Here is a 19,025-nt window from a genome sequence, read left to right on the forward strand (position 1 = left end):
TGAGGTATCTAAAAATGTATGTTCCTGTGGATCATGTTTTCTTTCAGGACTATGAGAGTAAACTGGAGGCCCTTCAAAAACAAGTGGACTCTCGGTACCTGGAGTCGCCTGAGGAAGAGGAAGAGCCTGAAGAGGAAGGTGATACTGCCACTTTTTACCGTTACAGACTTATAAAACAATAATTTTTGTATCAGGCCTTGATTTGGCAAAAATATAATCACATCTCAACTGTTTTGCTCCCCAGTGCCATGGACAAACTGTGAGACCGAGCTGGCGCTGTGGGCTTTCAGAAAGTGGCGTTTCTACCAGTTCACCTCCCTCAGGGATCTGCTCTGGGGCAACGCCATCTTCCTCAAAGAGGCTAACGCTATTAGTGTTGAGCTGAAGAAGAAGGTCAGCTTTACTTTTGTCATCTATTCGTTTAAGCTTTTTGTGTAGCTTCCTTATAATTGTTTTGTAAACCTAAAAAAGGAGTTTCTACAGCATCTAATTCGTTCTAGTCGTTAAATTGAAAGTCTTAATTTGTTGTCTTAAATCTGGCATTCTTGTCTTGATGTCATCCCTTCATAAAATCATCACGCTATTCCTGCACTCGTCAAGATAGATTTTTTTTAAAAGTCAGAATTCACAATGGCCAGCTGGCAGAGAAATCATACTCATGAAAGCAAACGCTTCATGCACCATATTACAGTGATGCTAAATTTTCTCTGACTTTACATTTTTTTGCATCGTCTTAATGTGGTGCTGGTGCTTGAAGTGTTTGCTTTCATGAGTATGACTGAATTTAATCCGATTTGTTGCAGTGTGACAAACGTTGTCTGGACGTCACAATAATTTAGTGCAGTGATTCCTTTATGTCTCACACTGTTTTTGATTTCAGCCATCCTCTTAAGTTGTACTGAGTGTTGTATTGTAATAAAAAGGACTATTATTGTCATGCTGAATATTTGCAGCCATGAAATATCTCTGATGTTTCATAGCAGCAGGTGTTGTTGTACCTGACTTTAATCTGTGGAACTTTGTGTACATTTTTCTTATGCCTACTTAATGATATCAAGTATGGGTTTACAGCGGCTGCTGTTGGAGTAATATTTTAATGCCATTGAAATATGACAGGTTTAATGCGGTAAAATACATACAAAAAAAACACTCGATTTGAATCTTGTGCCATCTTTACAGGTGCAGTTCCAGTTCGTCCTGCTGACAGACACTCTCTACTCTCCGCTGCCCCCTGACCTGCTGCCTCCCAGTGTGGCTAAAGAGAGAGAGAGACGACCTTTCCCTCAAACGATAGTGGCCGTCGAAGTACAAGATCAAAAGAACGGAGCCACACATTACTGGACTCTGGAAAAACTCAGGTACTAACTGAGAGTTTAGTGATTAAAATAGTGGTGGCTTGAAGCTAACGGTTCCACTTATTTATCTGTGAAATCCTGGAGTTTTAAGCGATTAGGTCCTCATCATCAAAGCTTATGAAAAATATTCATGGCCTCAAAAATATCATACATAGTAATAGATGCAAATCAAGAGCAGATTCCAGATGCTTTTTAAAAGAACAACCAAAATGCCCAAATTCAATTTGTCCAGTATGTTGTTCTTTCTAATCTTCTGGGATTTTAAAAGTACATTGAAATTCTTACTCAAACTACACATTACATATGTCTGTGTGATCTTGTCTGTCCCTCACACATTTATGAGGCACATCCCTGTACCGAGACTTTTACTATGATCATTTCATTTTTCGATCGTGACTTCACATTTTTATCTTGAGCTCTACATCCTGGTTTAATCCATGTGGCAGCACACACTGAATTGTTTTCTCCTGTTTATGCCTCCCCCTGCAGGCAGAGGCTGGACCTGATGAGAGAGATGTATGACCGAGCTGCAGAGCTGCCCAGCAGTGCTGTGGAGGACTGCGACCACGCCCTAACAGGAGGCGACCCCTTCTACGACCGCTTCCCCTGGTTCCGCCTGGTGGGCAGGTCGGTGAACGCCAACGGATTTAAATCATGCTCTTTCATTGTTGTTGGAACCAAAACCCCCTCATCAATCTTACTCTTCTCCTCAGGGCTTTTGTGTACCTGAGTAACCTGCTGTACCCGGTGCCCCTGGTGCATCGCGTGGCCATTGTCAGCGAGAAAGGAGAGGTTAAAGGGTTCCTCAGAGTGGCTGTGCAGGCCATATCAGGTACAAATAGAAATTCGGTTTTATCACGGTTAGATGCTGCTGAACATGTCACGATAGCTTTTCTTTAGAATTGTTTTGTACTTGGAAATGACTGTTTACATTTAGGTGTAACATCTTTTCTTCTGTTTCGTGTCCGTTTAGCTGATGAAGAGGCTCCTGATTACGGATCTGGTGTGAGGCAGTCGGGCACTGCCAAGATCTCCTTCGAGGACAAACAGTTTGAAAAGGTATTCAATCGGGTGTTTTCTGACTGAGTCAAAATCAAATGAAACTCAGATGTAGAGATTGTAAAATGAGAGTTGGAATTAATGTTTAATAGTGTAAATGAGGCAAAAGCTGAGTCTTGTTTCAGTTCCAGACTGAATCGTGTCCTGGTAGTATGTCACACTCCAACACCTCCCAGGAGGAGCTGCGAATTGTGGAGGGAGAAGGACAAAACGCAGAGATAGGAATCTCTGCAGATGAAGTCAACAACAACACCTGTGCAGGTGAGTAGAGATCTGTGCAGGGACTGCTTAAGATACAAGTCTGTAGATCATGGCTGCGTTGAAAATCTTTTTACCGGCCAGGAAAGATTTAAACACTGTATTGATGATAGTTCAACCTTTACAGAGCTTGAGCTCAGGATCTTAAACAAAAGTATTGAAGAAAAACCTCCATGCTAAATTCAGTGATACAACATTTATTTTCTTTATAGCATAGGATATATAAGGAGCTAATATTATTAACACACCTCAGTGTTTGTCCTTCTATAGACACCCACTTGTGGCTACGTTAAAATCACTAAGGAAAAATGAATATGAATCAAAGTTGAACTATCTGATATAATGAATTAGTTGAAATCAACATTTCTGGGTCTCTACATCTCTTCCTCTGTGCCACGAAGCCACGATGGAGGCTCCTCAAAGCCCACTGAAGAGTTTAGGTCTGGGTCTGGATCTTCCTCTGGACTTGTCTCCAGAGAAGGCTTTGTCCCACCTGAAGATCGGCAGCACGTTCACCTTCAGAGTCACCGTCTTACAGGCCTCCAGCATCTCCGCAGAGTACGCCGACATCTTCTGCCAGTTCAAGTGAGTTCAACAATGTGTTCGTTAAAGTCCTGTAAATAATATTGTCTGTTTGATGTGAATGTAGTTTAAGTGCCACACAGTTCTTATTGAATGTCTCTTGCAGTCTGTTTCTTCTGTGAACTGTCTAAGAAAAGAAATAACTGCAATAAAGATGATACTTTCTAGTATTAAATCATAGTATATTAATACACATTATTGTTGTAAAAGTCCACATTAAATTGGATCTAAAGTGAGTCCTGCTTTAGAGTTTAATCACCAAACTGCAGTCACAGATGCTGCACAAAACTACTACAAAAAATGAATTGACTGACTACATTTTCTGATTTTTCAATAATATGAATTAAAATATTAACTGGTTATATATGTTTGTTGTTTTAGCAGTTAACAGTTAATTAATCAGTACATGTGGTGATCAGTTTGATGTTTTTGATTTACATAATGTGCCTGAAGAACAAAAGGAGGCCAGTCGATGTAATGACTTGACTTTTTTCAGCTTCATCCACCGTCATGACGAAGCTTTCTCCACTGAGCCGCTAAAGAACACCGGCAGAGGACCTCCGCTGGGCTTCTACCATGTACAAAATGTAAGCAGAAAACAGAGTACTCAGTGCTACTGTTAACAAACATAACTAACTTTTATTGTAAGTCGCTTTGGATAAAAGCGTCAGCTAAATGAAATGTAATGTAATGTAATGTAAACTCCTACTGCTGCAGATTTCTTCTGGTCATTTGAGGACTTTTTCCTCAGTTATCTGTTTGTCATTAACAGGCTGAACAAACAACTGTCTGAGAGGTGTATTTGAATTTTACTTCCTCTCTCCTCTGTTAGATCACAGTGGAGGTGACCAAATCCTTCACGGAGTACATCAAGACTCAGCCCATTGTGTTCGAGGTGTTTGGACACTATCAGAAGCAGCCCTTCCCCCCACTCTGCAAAGATCTAATCAGGTCAGGAAGAAATTGGACCTTTAATTTCCTCTATCTTTTTAATGATCATGACTTGATATATTTGGATGGGTTTACTTTTTGACAGTTTCATGTTTGGTTTCTTTCAGTCCGCTGAGACCCTCCAGAAGGCAGTTCCCCCGGGTAATGCCGTTATCCAAACCAGGTCAGCAATGAGTATAACAAACACAGTTAATTCATTCACGATATTAATATATTTTGGTATGTATAAAAATGTATTTACCCCACCATAATCTCTGTCAGCTTTTCAGCTCTTGTACATAGAATTTGTGCCCTGAATTTTTATTTATGATGTACTCTAAACTTAACAATCATTAATAATTCAATATGTGAAAAATAAGGAAGGAGGTTAAGAACTCACAGTGATGAACAGAACAAACTCCCCTCATTCATGTTAACCTGGCAGTCAATGGTCTATCAATTATTTACTTGATTAATTGATAAATCGTTTAGTCAACAAATGTGAAAATAGTGACAAATGTCTTTTGTAACAAACCAAATGAGAGTTTTATGATCAACAGTCAAAAAACAGTCAAAACAATCATATTAACTTCCTTTAGGACCTAATTATCAACACTACCATCCACTTATTTTAGTTTTTGCCTTGTCAAAGTTCAATTATTGAAGAGTTTGATATTCATTTCCCTTTATTTATTTCATTTCACTCTTCGCTCTTCCAGTGCCGGCCACCAAGCTCAGCACTCTGACTCGCTCCACCGCAGGACCTTGTCACGCCAAATACGACCTCATGGTCTTCTTTGAGATCTGCGAACTGGAAGCTAACGGAGAGTGAGTCCTATCTGGTTGTGTTGTCACTTAAATACCATAAAATCACACATAAAGAATAGTACAGTGAATACACACAGCTCTTTTACAAATCTGAGTGTTAAGATATAACGTATTGATTATTTCTCTGTCTGCAGCTACATCCCAGCAGTTGTCGACCACAGGGGTGGGATGCCCTGCCACGGCACATTCCTCTTACATCAGGTCTGACCACATTTCAACAAATTACCATCACGTTTTCATATTCTCTGACTCCACGGTGTTAAATATCATAAACTAATCTATGGCTGTATCAGTGACGTCTTAACCAGCAGAGTTAAACAAGCTCTATGAAATATATTCAGCTCCTCTGCCTTTGCATTGAATATATTTTTTATTACCGCTTTCATGACTCCGCAGGGCATTCAGAGAAGGATCACAGTTACCATTGCTCATGAAACAGGAAATGACATCGAGTGGAAAGAGGTGAAGGAGCTGGTTATTGGTGAGTAATACCTTTGGTTCGTTAGTTAGTCAGTTACATTTTAGTTTGAAAAATATGAAATCAAAAGCTGCTCCTTAAAAAGTGCCGATCTCATCATGACTTGTTTGTCTTAAGGTCGTATTCGAAACACACCAGAGGCTGATGAGACCATCATAGACCCCAACATCCTGTCCCTCAACATCTTGTCCTCTGGATACTTCTGGCCAAAACATGACGACAAGTATGAATTCTGGACTATTTTTTTTTAAAATTTATTGCACGTTGTTTTCTTTTACTGAACAAACCTGCACCCCACAGAAAGATCAGATGCTTTATATTATTTTTTAACATTGCTTCAATGCACCTTTTAAGATCCAGGGTTTAATGTCCCTTAAAAGCACTTTTCAGTTTGCATGGATCAGCTTTGTTTGCTCAGTTAAAACTTTTAACAGCTTCCGTTAAAAGTTTCTAATTCATCTCGTTTCTCCTTATTCTTTGTTAATGGCAGCGTCTCCTTGGGAGTTGACCATAGGTATAATGACAATCATTTTTTTTTTTAATCTTTTTAATTACTGAAGAACATAATGTTCATTTACTTGCAGGCATTTAATGAGATGACAAATTCTTTTTTTTTTCCATACCAGTACAAACTGATGATAGATTTGATTTTTCTCACTGTAGAACCTTTTACCGATTTGAAGCTGCGTGGGACAGCTCCATGCACAACTCTCTGCTTCTGAACAGAGTCACTCCCTACGCAGAGAAGATCTACATCACCCTCTCGGCTTATCTAGAGGTAATGGAAAATGATGCATTCAGGGAAGAATGAGAAGAACAAGAAAAACAGGCTATTCTAACGCCTGTTGAACAAAGGTTTCCAACCTCACACCACATAAACAGATTGAAAGAACTACTTCTGTTGTGTCACACAGTTGTAGCAGTACGTTACCAAGTGAAACAAGGGTTTTAGTTTTACTGATGTTTTGTTCTGATGTTCTGCAACCTCCGCTGGTTTGGAAATGCCACTGAAGTGCAGAAAAGGTCTGTCAGAAGAACGGTAACCACAGCCAGCAAGCTGCTAGAAATCTCATTAATAAGTAAGGAATGTATCTAGAGAGACAGATTAATAATGCAAAGAGGACAAGAGGCCCCTCCCTCACCTCCAAAAACGGATCCAAATGTTCATTTTTGGTCCCACAAGCAATTAAGTTTTTAAACACAAACTTAACATAAATTAAGCAAGATGTTCAGCTGGTCTGGTCATACATGTTTGGTGCAAGGTATGCCTGCTGGTATGTCTACTGCTGACTACATGGGTATGTGGATGAGGATTATGAGTATCATGTTGTTATAAAATGCTTATGTGATTATGCCAGGGACAAATAAAGTGTCTATCTATTTCTGATGTGGCTGCCAGCGATGGTGCATTTGCAGCCATTTCTGTAGTTCTTTTATCAGGTGGTAGGTATGATAAGTATCAGAAGTTCCAACAACTCTGACTGGGAATTAAAAGTCAGAGGCTGATGATAGTTTTCCCACTTAACTGCTTTTAATTGCTGATTAACTGAGATGATGTGAACCTTGCAGAATATCAGTGACACTGATTTCATTATATTTGTTATTCACAGAATTCTACCAAACATTCGATCATTGCATTGAATAACAATTTTTTCTTCACACTCATAGGAATGTTTTCATAATCTGTTATAATTTCACTAGATGGAGAACTGCACTCAGCCGACGGTTATCACCAAAGATTTCTGCATGGTGTTTTACTCCCGTGACACAAAGCTGCCGGCGTCCCGCTCCATCAGAAATCTCTTCAGCACCGGCTGCCTGCGGCCCTCCGAGAGGTACAGAGATAGGGATTCATGCAGTCTGAATTGTTGTATGATTCTCAACAATATCTTATAATATCAAAATCTTCTTAAATCTTAATTTGTAGTTTAATTTTCAAAATGTTGTCCTTCTCCTTCACAGTAACCGCGTCACAGGAGTCTATGAAGTCACTCTATGTCATGTGGCTGACAATGGAAGTCCAGGTGACGCAGATTTACAAAAAACAAGACAATCACCCCTGATTTCTTTAACTAGCGTTTATTTTTTTTACGTATTAAAAGTCTTGACAATATTATTCCATTTTATCAGGCATGCAGCGTCGCCGCAGGCGCGTTTTGGACACCTCGGTGGCGTACGTCCGAGGAGAGGAGAACCTGGCTGGATGGAGGCCTCGCAGTGACAGCCTCATCCTCGACCACCAGTGGGAGCTGGAGAAACTCAGTTTACTGCAGGAGGTCAGTTTACTGGACTGAGGATGTCGATAAAAAAGTGGAAAGATGACGACAATGAATAGAGATCATAGTTATGTAAATTTTGTGACTTTAAGCATCGTAAATTAATTTCAGTTCGATTCATGTTTTTCTGAGGACAGTGACAAAATGACACGACGACATAGTGACTTTCATTTCTCTCCAATCATGTGAATGTTTATTCAAATCAGGAATGCATTTCCACTGAGGAGGGTGGAGGAGCATCACCTTCACTTTTCAAATGTTGATTTTGTCTCCTCACTTAGATTTTTCAGGTTGCTGTTTGAGAATAGAGTTGATAAAAATGATGATTCGCCTTCAATTATTTCTGTACAGTCAGAGCAATCAACTTAATGAGCAGCAGTGAGAGGTGCACATCTTTAGGGGCATATTTTCCCCTGGGAATTGCCTCACTACAGACAAATTGCACTAACTTACTTCTGGAGATTGATGGGAAAACACAGAATTAAGCCCGTTAATCACAAAATTGAGAAAAAGATTTACCTACGAAATGTTGATACAGAAAGTTTCTCTATATTACGAGTGTACATTGAGCTGTATTTTGTGTAGTTTTTCTACTTGAAATGACACCTTTACCAAATATATGTTTTTGGAGCTTTCCCATTGAGACCACAACCCGTCAAGTGAAATTTTCTGCCGTTTTTTTAAGGTGGAGAAGACCAGGCACTACCTGCTGCTGAGGGAGAAGCTGGAGGCAACTCTGCAGGCCGGACAGGATGCGCTCTACAAAAGCAGCGACATCAGCGACTTTGCAAAGAGTCCTGTGTTCAGCCACAGTCCTGGCAGCAGTCCTGCCCTCGACAGCTCCAACCAGAGGCAGAGGGAGCTGGCTGCTAAGGTGACTCCACAACTTCCTTTTCTCCGGTTTACTTCTTCCATGTTTTAGTAGTTTTAATCAGACAGAGGATCATCTAAAAAAACAAACAACAACCTTGTGGTGTTTTTCACTTTCTTCTTTGCAGTGTCTGCGTCTGCTGATGCACACCTTCAACAGGGAGTACAGCCAGGTGAGCAGCAGTGCCAGTGAGAGCAAGGTGAGCCCCAGCCTAGGCCCTCTAACCCGGCCCGTTAATCCTTCTGAACCTAATGTTTACAGCTGTACCTTAACAAAATTATTTAAGCCCCCCAGTCTTCCTCTTCAGTCACTCTCTGCTCATGCATCCATTCATCATTCTTTTAGTTTTTCAGTAGAAATTCTGCTCTTTTTTTTTAACCCAGAAAATGTCATATTAACTAAGTTCTAACCTTATTTTCAGTCTTATAACCACCCTGCAAGACCTGGGTTAAATATTATTTATTTGTTTGTTTGAACTAGCTGGATGAAACATGCCAATCAATGCTATATTTTTTTTTCAAAATAGCATTGACTCTATTGATTAATTCTGTATTACAAAACCCATGTTTTCACAAGTTATACCTTAGAATCCCTTAGTGTCCCTTTCCTTCTTTCCCCGACCTCATCCCTCACTGTCCCTCTTTTTCAGAGACTGCGAAGCTTCCACTAACATAATAACACTCCTGCATGACCTCTTAAACATATTAACCAGCGAGGGGCTCTTAGACATATTGAGGATTTACATTTCTGTGGTGGTTTTACAATACACTGCTAGAAAATGACAAACTTTCTAATTGGGTTGTTTTCTGAATGCATGTCTGTGTCGTCCGTGCTTAATTGTTTGCCGGTATGTTTTGTCTGTATCTGTTTTTGTCCCTCTTGTCTTGTGTTATTCTTGTTTCGGTGTGTGTGTGCGGGTGTGTTTTTAGCTTTCTGAGATGTCCGCATCGCTAATGAGAGAGTCATCCTCATCTGGACTGAGCACACTCACTCCCTCCTCTACCTGCCCCTCATTGGTCGAGGGACATTATGACATCAGGTAACGAAATGGATCCTTTTAATCTTTAAAGCATCATTTTAATATAGCTTTTCCAAGACTTAAGAAGTGCTTTTGTGCAATTTGGGTCTGATATTTTATGAGCAGTATGTCAGATTTTCAATATAAATTAACATCAACTGTCATCAAGTACTTATAGTAATAGATCTTAAACTTCACATTTTCTCCAGAAAAACTGCAGTTGTTGCTTCTGAAAGTGTAAAATTTGTTCTTTTCTTTAGCGGAAGATTTTTATTCGAAACAATCACACCCTAATGCTTAGAAATGCCCGTGTTAAAGCTTGTCATAAATTTGGTATCGGCTTAATCATGTCAAATGGTATCATACAAGAGGTGTTATTACATTTCATTTTACCTTTCAGCATTAAAAAAAGACAAAGTCTGAAAATGATGACTTGATAGCATTTAACAGAAAACACAAGCAATACATAGAGAGGTGCTAAGATGAGAGATTTGTTGTTGAAAGGATGTGTGTATAATTATCACAAATGTGATTTTAAAGAAGAACATAATCTGTATTTAATGTTTCTGATGGAACATATGATTTTTATTCCTATTATTCCTATTATTAGTGCATTTACAGGACTTGAGAGGTTTTGTATCATTATCTTAATTGTGTCTTACTTGTTATGCCTCATTCACACAATAGTGGTTAGTTGAACCGTGTTCCTTCTTGTGGACACATTGTGGACGTGTTGTTTTATGTTGTGTAGACACACTGATCCCAGTTCAGGAGCGTCCACACCAGATCTGGACCCGTACAGCCCAGTGGACAGAAAGAAAGCGTTCAGAGGATGCACCTTTGTTCCTGACATACAAGAGATCCGTGTCAGGTCAGATCACACGCAATACTTGATTTAGACTCACTGTGAAAAGTATTTGAATTTATTTGTAAACTGCAAAATCTGCAGTTTTTTATTTGTAGAACAAACATAATTTTAGGTCTTTATATTTTGAAATGTGTAAATCCTTTTCAGGAGGCATTTGTCATTTCTGGCAGATCACCCAAACACACGTCACTAGTGATCTGCAGCCCAAGAATTTTGCTTCATGATCCTCCAAATAATTTCCCAAAATATTTAACTCTTTGGACAGGCTGTTCATTTTGTCTTAACATATGTTTTTTCCTTCATCCTCTGTAGTCCCATTGTGTCAAAGAAGGGCTACCTGCACTTTCTGGAGCCCCACACCAACGGCTGGGTGAAGCGTTACGTGGTGGTGCGCAGGCCCTACGTCTACCTGTACCGCAGCGAGAGGGACAGCGTGGAGAGAGCCGTCATCAACCTGTCGTCTGCAAAGGTGGAATACAGTGAAGACAAGCAGACATTACTGCGGGTATGATCAAACCTCAGTTCAACAGTGAAACAGAATACACATACATTAAAGCTCGTCAAGTTAAGTAACCTCAGCATATTTCATTTCTTCAGACTCCCAACACGTTTGCTGTGTGCACTGAGCATCGTGGGATACTGCTGCAGGCCACCAATGACAAAGAGATGCATGACTGGCTGTATGCTTTTAATCCTCTGTTAGCCGGCACCATCAGGTGAGTGATGGAGGAACTGTAAAGGGAAAATACACCTTAAAACAACCGAACAGTTTTCTAAAGTTTCCTTAAAAGAATCTGACATGTTTTGTAAATGACAGTGGGAAGACAGTGGTTCCCAACCTTTGGCTTTTAGCCCTTCTAAATAAAGTAGCGTATACCTATGACCATCACGTCATCAATATTATAACCATAGTGAGGACAGGAGCTGTGAGCAGTTCGGACAAACTATTTTTTGCATTATTATTAGGTTATTAATTTTATCTTGGCTAAGTGAAATTATCCAGTAATTTACGAGAACAGAATCAAAATATAAAAATAAACATTATCTTGAGAAACAGCGGTACCTAGTGACCCCTCACATTTTTCTTGGGATCCTTTGAGGGGTCTTAACCCCCACATTGGGAACCGCTGACCAAGGGAGGCATTTTGTTGGCGCACAGCAGATCAGCTGAGTATCCAAAATCGTAAACAAGCTTGCCAATCATCCAATACGGGAAATTTAAAAAAACAAAGTGTTAATATATACAGTTGATTTTAAATTTGCTTTCCAAATGTGAACAACCTAGTATTTCCTTACTTCTCCATTTCACAAATTTCTTGATCTCCTCCCCTCAGGTCGAAGCTCTCCAGGAGAAAGTCGATCCACTCGGTTCCTTCTGCTCAGAGGATGTGAGAGGTGAACCAGCCTGGTGGAAAACAACCAACCAACCAACCAACCAACCAACCAACCAACCAACCAACCAACCAAAAAAAACAATACAATCTGAATGCTCAGCTCAACATCCTGCTCTAATGAACAAAGACCATGTAACAAACTCATCCATAGAACCATTTAGATATCCTTCTACGTGATGACCACCCCACTCCCAAAAATCTCTCTATCGCTAATTTCAAAACCCAATAAGACCATCTATTGTCGTTTTTTGCAATCATCACCTCAAACCCTGCATGGTGTGCTCCCCTCTGACCATTAAAATAATTCATAAGAACAACTAGTCACCCAAACCTGTTAAATAACTCACCTCTGTTGGGCACTGGGACTAGCTCTGATTACTTTTCATGTACTTGTAGAAATCTTGTCATCAGTGAGGCCACTAGTTCCCTGTAAAAAGATAGTATGTGGCCGGTCCCTCCCTCACCTACCATGACTGAAAGTATGTCCCAGTTGTAAACCAAACATTAACCATCTACCATTAACAGCATCAAGTAAAGGGGAAAAAGAAAACATGAGAGTGGATGTGTCTCCGTGTAGAAGTGTGTTAAATCCATAGATGAAAGCTCCACCATACGTACACTGTACATTACCTCAGTTTGGATCGGCTTGGTGCTCTACAGCATAGAGTATTTGTTTCACTGAAGAGGTTTCAGATAGCAAAGAGCTAATTTGCTGTTGCTCCATCATTTTAACACTGAAGTAGCATAAGGAGGGACTCGTTAGGACAAAAGGGTAAGCTGTTGTTCCTGTGTCATTATTTTTTAACTGGTTCCACAAAAACTGAAGGCACTAACTCATGTCCTTGCCTTGTTCTTGGTATGTGCTTTTTTTTTTTTTCTCAACATAATCCCTTATAGGTATAACCACTAAGGAAAATGTTGTTTATTGTTGCTATTGTAAGTTCTCTGCACTGTTGTTTATCTGTGACAGGACCACTTACAGTTTTGTTGCATGGCACTTTATTATTATTGAGTTAATGTCTCACATCATTTACTCAGTTTATTTTAACCAAAGCGTTGTTTTCTTGTTTTAAATGTTTCAATCACGGTGCACTGTGCAGTTGTGTTAGCAGACAGGTTTTGCGTATTATTGGGATTTAAACATTTTGGGGAATTTGCTTTGTCTCCTTCTTGCTGAGAGTTAGATGAGAAGAAGGATTTCACTCTCATGGCTGTATGGTAAATATGAAGGTGAAGCCAGGAGATGATTAGCTTATCTTATCACAAAGATGGGAAACAGAGAGAAAACTTAAAAAAAAAAAAAATAGTCCTTGCACCACTTCTAAAGCTCACTAAATTACAAACAGTATCTTGTTTGTTTGATATATAAATTAAATTAAATGAGAAGTTGTGATTTGCAGGACTATGTCTTGGTCAGACACAGACTCCCAGCATAATAACGATACAAACAAGATGCAGGATAACGTGAACTGGTTAGCTTTAGGGGAGCTGGTTGGTGGACTTTTGTTACCTTGCAATGTCCCCGTTTCCTTGTCTTTAAGTTAATCATCTCCCGACCAGCTCCAGCTCCATATTTAAGGGATTGATATGAAAGGGGTATCTGTCTCATATGAATCTCTGTTTATACACTTGGATTAATCCAAACACTAATGTGTACAGAGTTTCCCTCCCTCACAGAACTTTGGTTATATACATAACCTTTACATCTCTTCTAACTCTTGGCAAAATCAAAGAAGCAAGTTTCCCAAAGATTTTACACTATTCTTTTAAACAAAAGAAATCATATCTACATTGACTTATTATATTTGATATGTCAAATTGGGAGGACAACTGTACTGTGTGTGGTTCACAATTTTTTTTTTAAAATCAAACAAGCACTTATTCTGTCTGTTATGGGCCAGCAGAGTTGCTACATTAAATAGCTTCACTAGTTAAGACTCCTCTTGTAGCTTAGAAAGGACAAAGTTGTAATTGACCATGGACCTGTAACCTGTTGAGGGCAGTTGCTTTGAGTGGACAAGAGTGTTGTCCATGCACCAGATAGTGCCTCCCTTTCTTCACCTCTTTTTCTTCTCTCCCCTCTTCGTCATTGTCTTCAGCATTAGTGCTTCAGTTAGTTACATGTGTCCACGATTAAGCTTTTATGTAGAGTAACAGTAGATGCTCTTGATATTTTTTTATTTTCTTCATCTATGTCAATGTTTTGGAGAGTGAATATTATCAATGATCCTCTATACTATGTTGGTATAGCCTGTAACAGTACAGTACGGCGTATATCTCATTACCATGGACTGTAAATGTTGCCTTTAAAAGCAATCTCCCTCTCTGCTTTTGTACTGTAGCTGCTAGATATTTGACAGCCTGATGCTTGTGTCAGAAACCGGTATAGTATGACTAGTTGTTGTCGTTATGGCGTTCACCTCCAGGGATGGTTTCGAGTTGCTTTTGTCTGTCTTCATTGAACCAAGATGGCCCCAAATATTGCTTCAAAATCAATTTAAGGTGAAATTAAATGACTTTTTTTTTTTTTTTTTTTTTTTTTACTTTATCATGTTAAAATTACAATATAAGGTCATATATTTATTAAGGTAGACTTTGTTATGCATTTTCAAGAGAAAAAACTGTTCATTTTATCCTAAAGGCCTGGTCAATCAACCAGTCTGCCTTTCCCATTTTCCTCTTGTTTTCTTTGTGACTGGTTATGATCAGTGTTTTTGAGGAGGCAAACCTGACTCAAAGTCAGAAAACAGAAAGGATTTAGGACTCTGTGCCACAGGCCAGCCAACCTGTTGAGCAATGCAGCCTAATGCTGTGAAGGTATGTGGGAAATCTGATTCTGACCAGTCATATTTAACTTTTTACAACAAATCTGTAGATTCTGTGGCTATTTTTTTTTTAATCTTTAAATAACATCCTGTCAGGTCATTTATTTCTGAATGTTTTGGGTCTTCTTGATATAATCAACTTTGATTTGTAAAATGCTTATATATATATTCTGTGTGTTGTCTGCTGGTACAGAAGACAAATGGAAAGTTTTATTTATAAAGTTCTGAAGCATAAATTATGTTCTAAAAATCTATTGCACTTATGCACAAAGCATCTTTATTTAATATGATTTTGTATCATGATGTTTTTTATAATATATGTAAAAGACTGCTCTGTTTTACAAAAAAAATATTATGGCCCTGTCTTGAAAGGAGAAGAAGATTAGAGTCTGTGCGATTTTTGCTTAAGCAGTCAAAACAACACAACAACACCAAACTGCATTGACTTTTTACATTACAACCGGCAGATGACTTGCAATGCTTCCAGCCCTAATAGCTCAAGGGTATCATGTTAAAAAACACTTTGTGAGATAGTTTCAGTGTGCTGGCCGGTAATTGTCGAAAGGTACATGAGTTGATTATTTTATATTTGGCTGCTTTTTAACTGTCATAGCTCTGGATCGAAGCATGCAGGTCCACTTATCTTCTGCTGTTCCCTGTCCCCTTCTCCTGCCTTACCGCTTGCTAATGACAACAGCTTTCCACCCCGAAGTGCTGCTTGTAAAGTATTGTCATTCATGATCCTTGTTATGATTAACTGGAAACCTTCCTCTTGGCTCTGTCTTGTATATAAATGGAGATTTCTGTGTTGGGTCTCATCACACAGATGATATTAACTCTCTTTTCCTCTGTATACCATGATGAATAAGAATAACTGACCTGCTGCTTTGCCAAGTGTCAACGGAGAGTGAAGAGTGCTGATCGGGGATCGGTTTTGTGCATCTCATCTCGGTGTGGGTGAGGTGGTCCTCGTTGTCGATGTTCCCTGGTCTGTACTCTTGCTCAGAGGTGCTTGGCAGAAGCAGAAACAGGTTTCAGCCTGTGATAAGGTCTTAATCTCAGTGCTCACGTTTATCTTTTGAGTGTTCTGGAGTTCTTTCTCATGTCTGTGGACATAACAAAAGTTGTCAAGAAAAAAATAAGTCAAATAAATAAATGAGTGTTGAAACTTATGCAACATCTGAATGTGATGTGTTTGATTGTTGCCGTTATCAGTTTTTCATTGTTCACATTAATCACAGTAGATGGTGTTTAAAACTTTGTTGTATATGATTTCAATCAGAATGTGTGTGTGGAGTTCCTCAGGGTTAGATTTCTGGTCCCCTGCTGTTAACTCTACAAAGTCTCACTGGGATGCACCATCCAGGTAAAATGGTCATAGTTATGCTTATAAAACATCATTATGAATATAATATCCCTGAAATCCCAATACCTTTTAAGTTACTGATTAATTAAATAATTGTCTTACATTTTTCTGCAAGTTTATAACAACAAAATTTAGATTGCTGTTATTGTGTCTAAGCCTCAGAGGCAGACATTATTTTCATTTTGCAATTAAAAACAGATGAAAAATTATGATGAAAAGGAATAGTATCAACTTTTCTGAGACTTCATGTCGCACATATGACTTGTCCTAGAGTATATCCTGAAATAGGTCTATACAAACTGATAAAAACTACTGTCCCTCGTTCATTTTAAACTTCTAAATATTACTTATACTGTTCTGGAAAGCATAGATCAGTCCATTTTTGTCAGTTGTCTGATATATTACTGTCATATTAAAGCCATTTATTCATCAAATAACAGATTCTAAAAAGTGGGATGTATTTTGTTAATGTCCAGCAGTCTGGTTCAAATAATGTATGTGGCTGTCACTTTTTTTTCACTGCAGCATGAGTAGTAAAAAGCAGAGGAGGGCAAACCAGGTGAAGCGTTTACCTTCAGTTGATCGGTTACTTCTCTGCAGCCCTTAATGTTCCCCAAATGGCTGTTCTTGCTCTGTCCGGTCTCTGCCGGATAAACGTATGAAAACAAGTCTTATAAAACACGACCGAAACAACACAGTTGTTTTTTCTGCTGACAGAACAACCTTATATGGATAACATGTATCATAATGTTCTTCTAATGTCTGTTGTGTAACAGTTTGTACTTCGCTCAGGGTGACCACATGTGCGAGCCTGTGTGAGGCTGTGCAGCCTTCCATTATTGATTATGTACTCACCATGTGCTCCATTGCAGCAGAGCCAGTCAGACTAATCCCCTAATAACAGAGGCAGGAATACGTTGACACAAAGGCCCAGGACTGAGTGAGAGGCTGCTGCCTCTCAGCTGGCCACTGAACAAAACGTTTGGTAACTGGTACTTTTTAGTACTGTACGTCTTTTCAATGTAATGAGGGTTAAATGTTCAAACATGTGTTATTTTTCTCTTTACATAACTACCTTTATGTGCTCTCACCATGCATGTAGTGTAGATGCACAGCTTTGCCTTGAGCTCAACACACTTAAAACTAGAAGGGCACTCAGAGAGCACAGACCTCTGTCAAGGCCAATAGTCCACTCTTCTATACAAATCAGCTACTACATCCACTATATACAATATGTCTGGATAGTTTTTTCAAAACTATTAAATTGGTGTTAAAATACTGTTTTTGATGGTGTCAAGCTGAAGCCTCACATCTAATCTCAGCTGTTGCACCTGAGTAAATGTGTAACCCAGATGATTACTGGTACCTGTAAATGTGGACTGAGATATGTAGTCAGTGTTTTTCTAGAATGGCCTATGTTTTGTCACGATTGAACTTTACTGACATCTACTGGATTTTAAGATGATTGACATTTAGCAGGCTGGATGCCCCTTGCAATGTTAATGAAAGCAAAAACTAATTTGTGCATCCACCCTGTGATTCCGATCCAAACCAAAGTTCTTCCTTGGCCCGTGCTACACCATACTACCAATGTTCATGAAATAGCGTGCGGGTAGTTTTTGCCGTAACCACGCTGACAAACAAAGAAGCAGTGAAAAAAAAAACCAAAAAAAAACTCCATGGTGGAGGTAATAAAAAAAAAATATGCCCACATATCTGAGAAAATGGCGGCCGTATCAATGTCAGTTAAACTGCCAAAGAGCCTTGCCAACAGGGGTTACTATCGTGACAGAAACCACTAGTTAATGTCAAACTAATTAATGTAAATAATGATAATAATAGAAAACTCTCTGCTGCCCCAAAGACAAATCTTGGTCTTAGGAGAGGCAAAGAAATTACACATGCTTCAAGTAGTGTTCAAGCTGTCATGTATGTTATTTAACTGTCATCTTCTGCCTTTCACACACATTTGAGCAGAGCAGGTGTGGTCAGCTGTCTACAGTAGACTGTCTCCTGCATACATTCACAGTGATATTGTTCTATACTTCCAGATCCAGGTCACCCTATCCCACCTCTTCAATTATGCACACTAAGAAGGACCCCCATCTGAGGTTTGGGTCCAGGTGATGCTGCTCCTTGGTCTTACTGTTTATTAGCTGCTACTGGGTGAAGGGCTCACATTGGCCTCTGGATTTTTTTTGCCTTATTATTCAATCTTTTCTATTATTACTTTCCTTTTCTCTCTGTTACTATTATTATTATTATTATTATTATTATTATTATTTTTCAACCTGCCAGCATTCATCTGTCCTCTGTCACATTGTTGGTGATTCCAACAATTCCAGGACTATATTTGTAAGTATTACACACATTTTGATTAACATGAATGGAAGAAAAACCTCTAGTATTGAAAATTAGAGAATTAGGTATTTTGAACGAGGAACATGTATTTGCTAAAAGTGATATAATGTCATATGAAAAGAGAACCTTTTGAATATCTTTTGAGCTGTATGTAAAGTTAAGCTTTTTTTCTACTACTTTTTTAAATAATACAAAAAATATGTAATTATGTGAGGAGTGTATTTTTTCAAAAAGGGGATTCTATTTATTTATTTTTTTAAAGAGTGCCCTGACAAAGATGTGGAGCAATAATAAGTTACAAACAGCTGTAAGTATGTTGCACCCAATGTTTATTTAGGAGGAACAAAAACATGTGGTCTGTAAATACAACATATAAGTGTTATTTCATTAGTTAGTTATTATATAATAGCACTACTAATAACATTAAGCTTTTCAAAGTTCTAGAGCAGTATTTTGAGCAGAAAGCTTTTCCAGTTACCTCTGAAAAGGCATGTGATTCTTGCACTGTGATATGCTTGTAATTGTGAAGAGCCTTGTAATTGTCTGTGTAGTATTT

The 19,025-nt window shown here is 38.8% G+C and overlaps 2 protein-coding genes across 6 annotated transcripts in view; one reads left to right on the forward strand and one right to left on the reverse strand.

Moving 5' to 3' along the window:
- kif1ab (kinesin family member 1Ab) overlaps positions 1–15,914 on the forward strand; it is a 28,551-nt gene extending 12,637 nt beyond the window's left edge. For 3 of the 5 annotated variants that reach the window (XM_069687579.1, XM_069687583.1, XM_069687581.1), the window contains 27 exons: positions 48–138; positions 245–393; positions 1,180–1,358; positions 1,845–1,982; positions 2,069–2,187; positions 2,329–2,414; positions 2,540–2,675; positions 3,074–3,257; positions 3,751–3,841; positions 4,087–4,205; positions 4,313–4,368; positions 4,904–5,012; positions 5,147–5,213; positions 5,409–5,493; positions 5,608–5,713; positions 5,981–6,004; positions 6,154–6,268; positions 7,192–7,325; positions 7,453–7,514; positions 7,621–7,766; positions 8,452–8,640; positions 8,765–8,836; positions 9,567–9,676; positions 10,407–10,526; positions 10,836–11,028; positions 11,121–11,239; positions 11,858–15,914. In XM_069687579.1, coding sequence (XP_069543680.1) covers positions 48–138; positions 245–393; positions 1,180–1,358; positions 1,845–1,982; positions 2,069–2,187; positions 2,329–2,414; positions 2,540–2,675; positions 3,074–3,257; positions 3,751–3,841; positions 4,087–4,205; positions 4,313–4,368; positions 4,904–5,012; positions 5,147–5,213; positions 5,409–5,493; positions 5,608–5,713; positions 5,981–6,004; positions 6,154–6,268; positions 7,192–7,325; positions 7,453–7,514; positions 7,621–7,766; positions 8,452–8,640; positions 8,765–8,836; positions 9,567–9,676; positions 10,407–10,526; positions 10,836–11,028; positions 11,121–11,239; positions 11,858–11,915 — 3,057 coding nt within the window. In that variant the 3' untranslated portion in view covers positions 11,916–15,914. The remainder of the gene's footprint in view (positions 1–47; positions 139–244; positions 394–1,179; positions 1,359–1,844; positions 1,983–2,068; positions 2,188–2,328; positions 2,415–2,539; positions 2,676–3,073; positions 3,258–3,750; positions 3,842–4,086; positions 4,206–4,312; positions 4,369–4,903; positions 5,013–5,146; positions 5,214–5,408; positions 5,494–5,607; positions 5,714–5,980; positions 6,005–6,153; positions 6,269–7,191; positions 7,326–7,452; positions 7,515–7,620; positions 7,767–8,451; positions 8,641–8,764; positions 8,837–9,566; positions 9,677–10,406; positions 10,527–10,835; positions 11,029–11,120; positions 11,240–11,857) is intronic. The other 2 variants (XM_069687580.1, XM_069687582.1) reach the window with 1 other exon arrangement.
- ppp1r7 (protein phosphatase 1, regulatory (inhibitor) subunit 7) overlaps positions 1–19,025 on the reverse strand; it is a 109,919-nt gene that overhangs the window by 58,664 nt on the left and 32,230 nt on the right. The window lies entirely within an intron of this gene.

This window comes from Brachyistius frenatus, unplaced genomic scaffold (assembly GCF_029030835.1).
Source record: "Brachyistius frenatus isolate BFR_SWC_R1_liver_20210118 unplaced genomic scaffold, ASM2903083v1 Contig_475, whole genome shotgun sequence".
Classification (NCBI taxonomy): domain Eukaryota; kingdom Metazoa; phylum Chordata; class Actinopteri; family Embiotocidae; genus Brachyistius; species Brachyistius frenatus.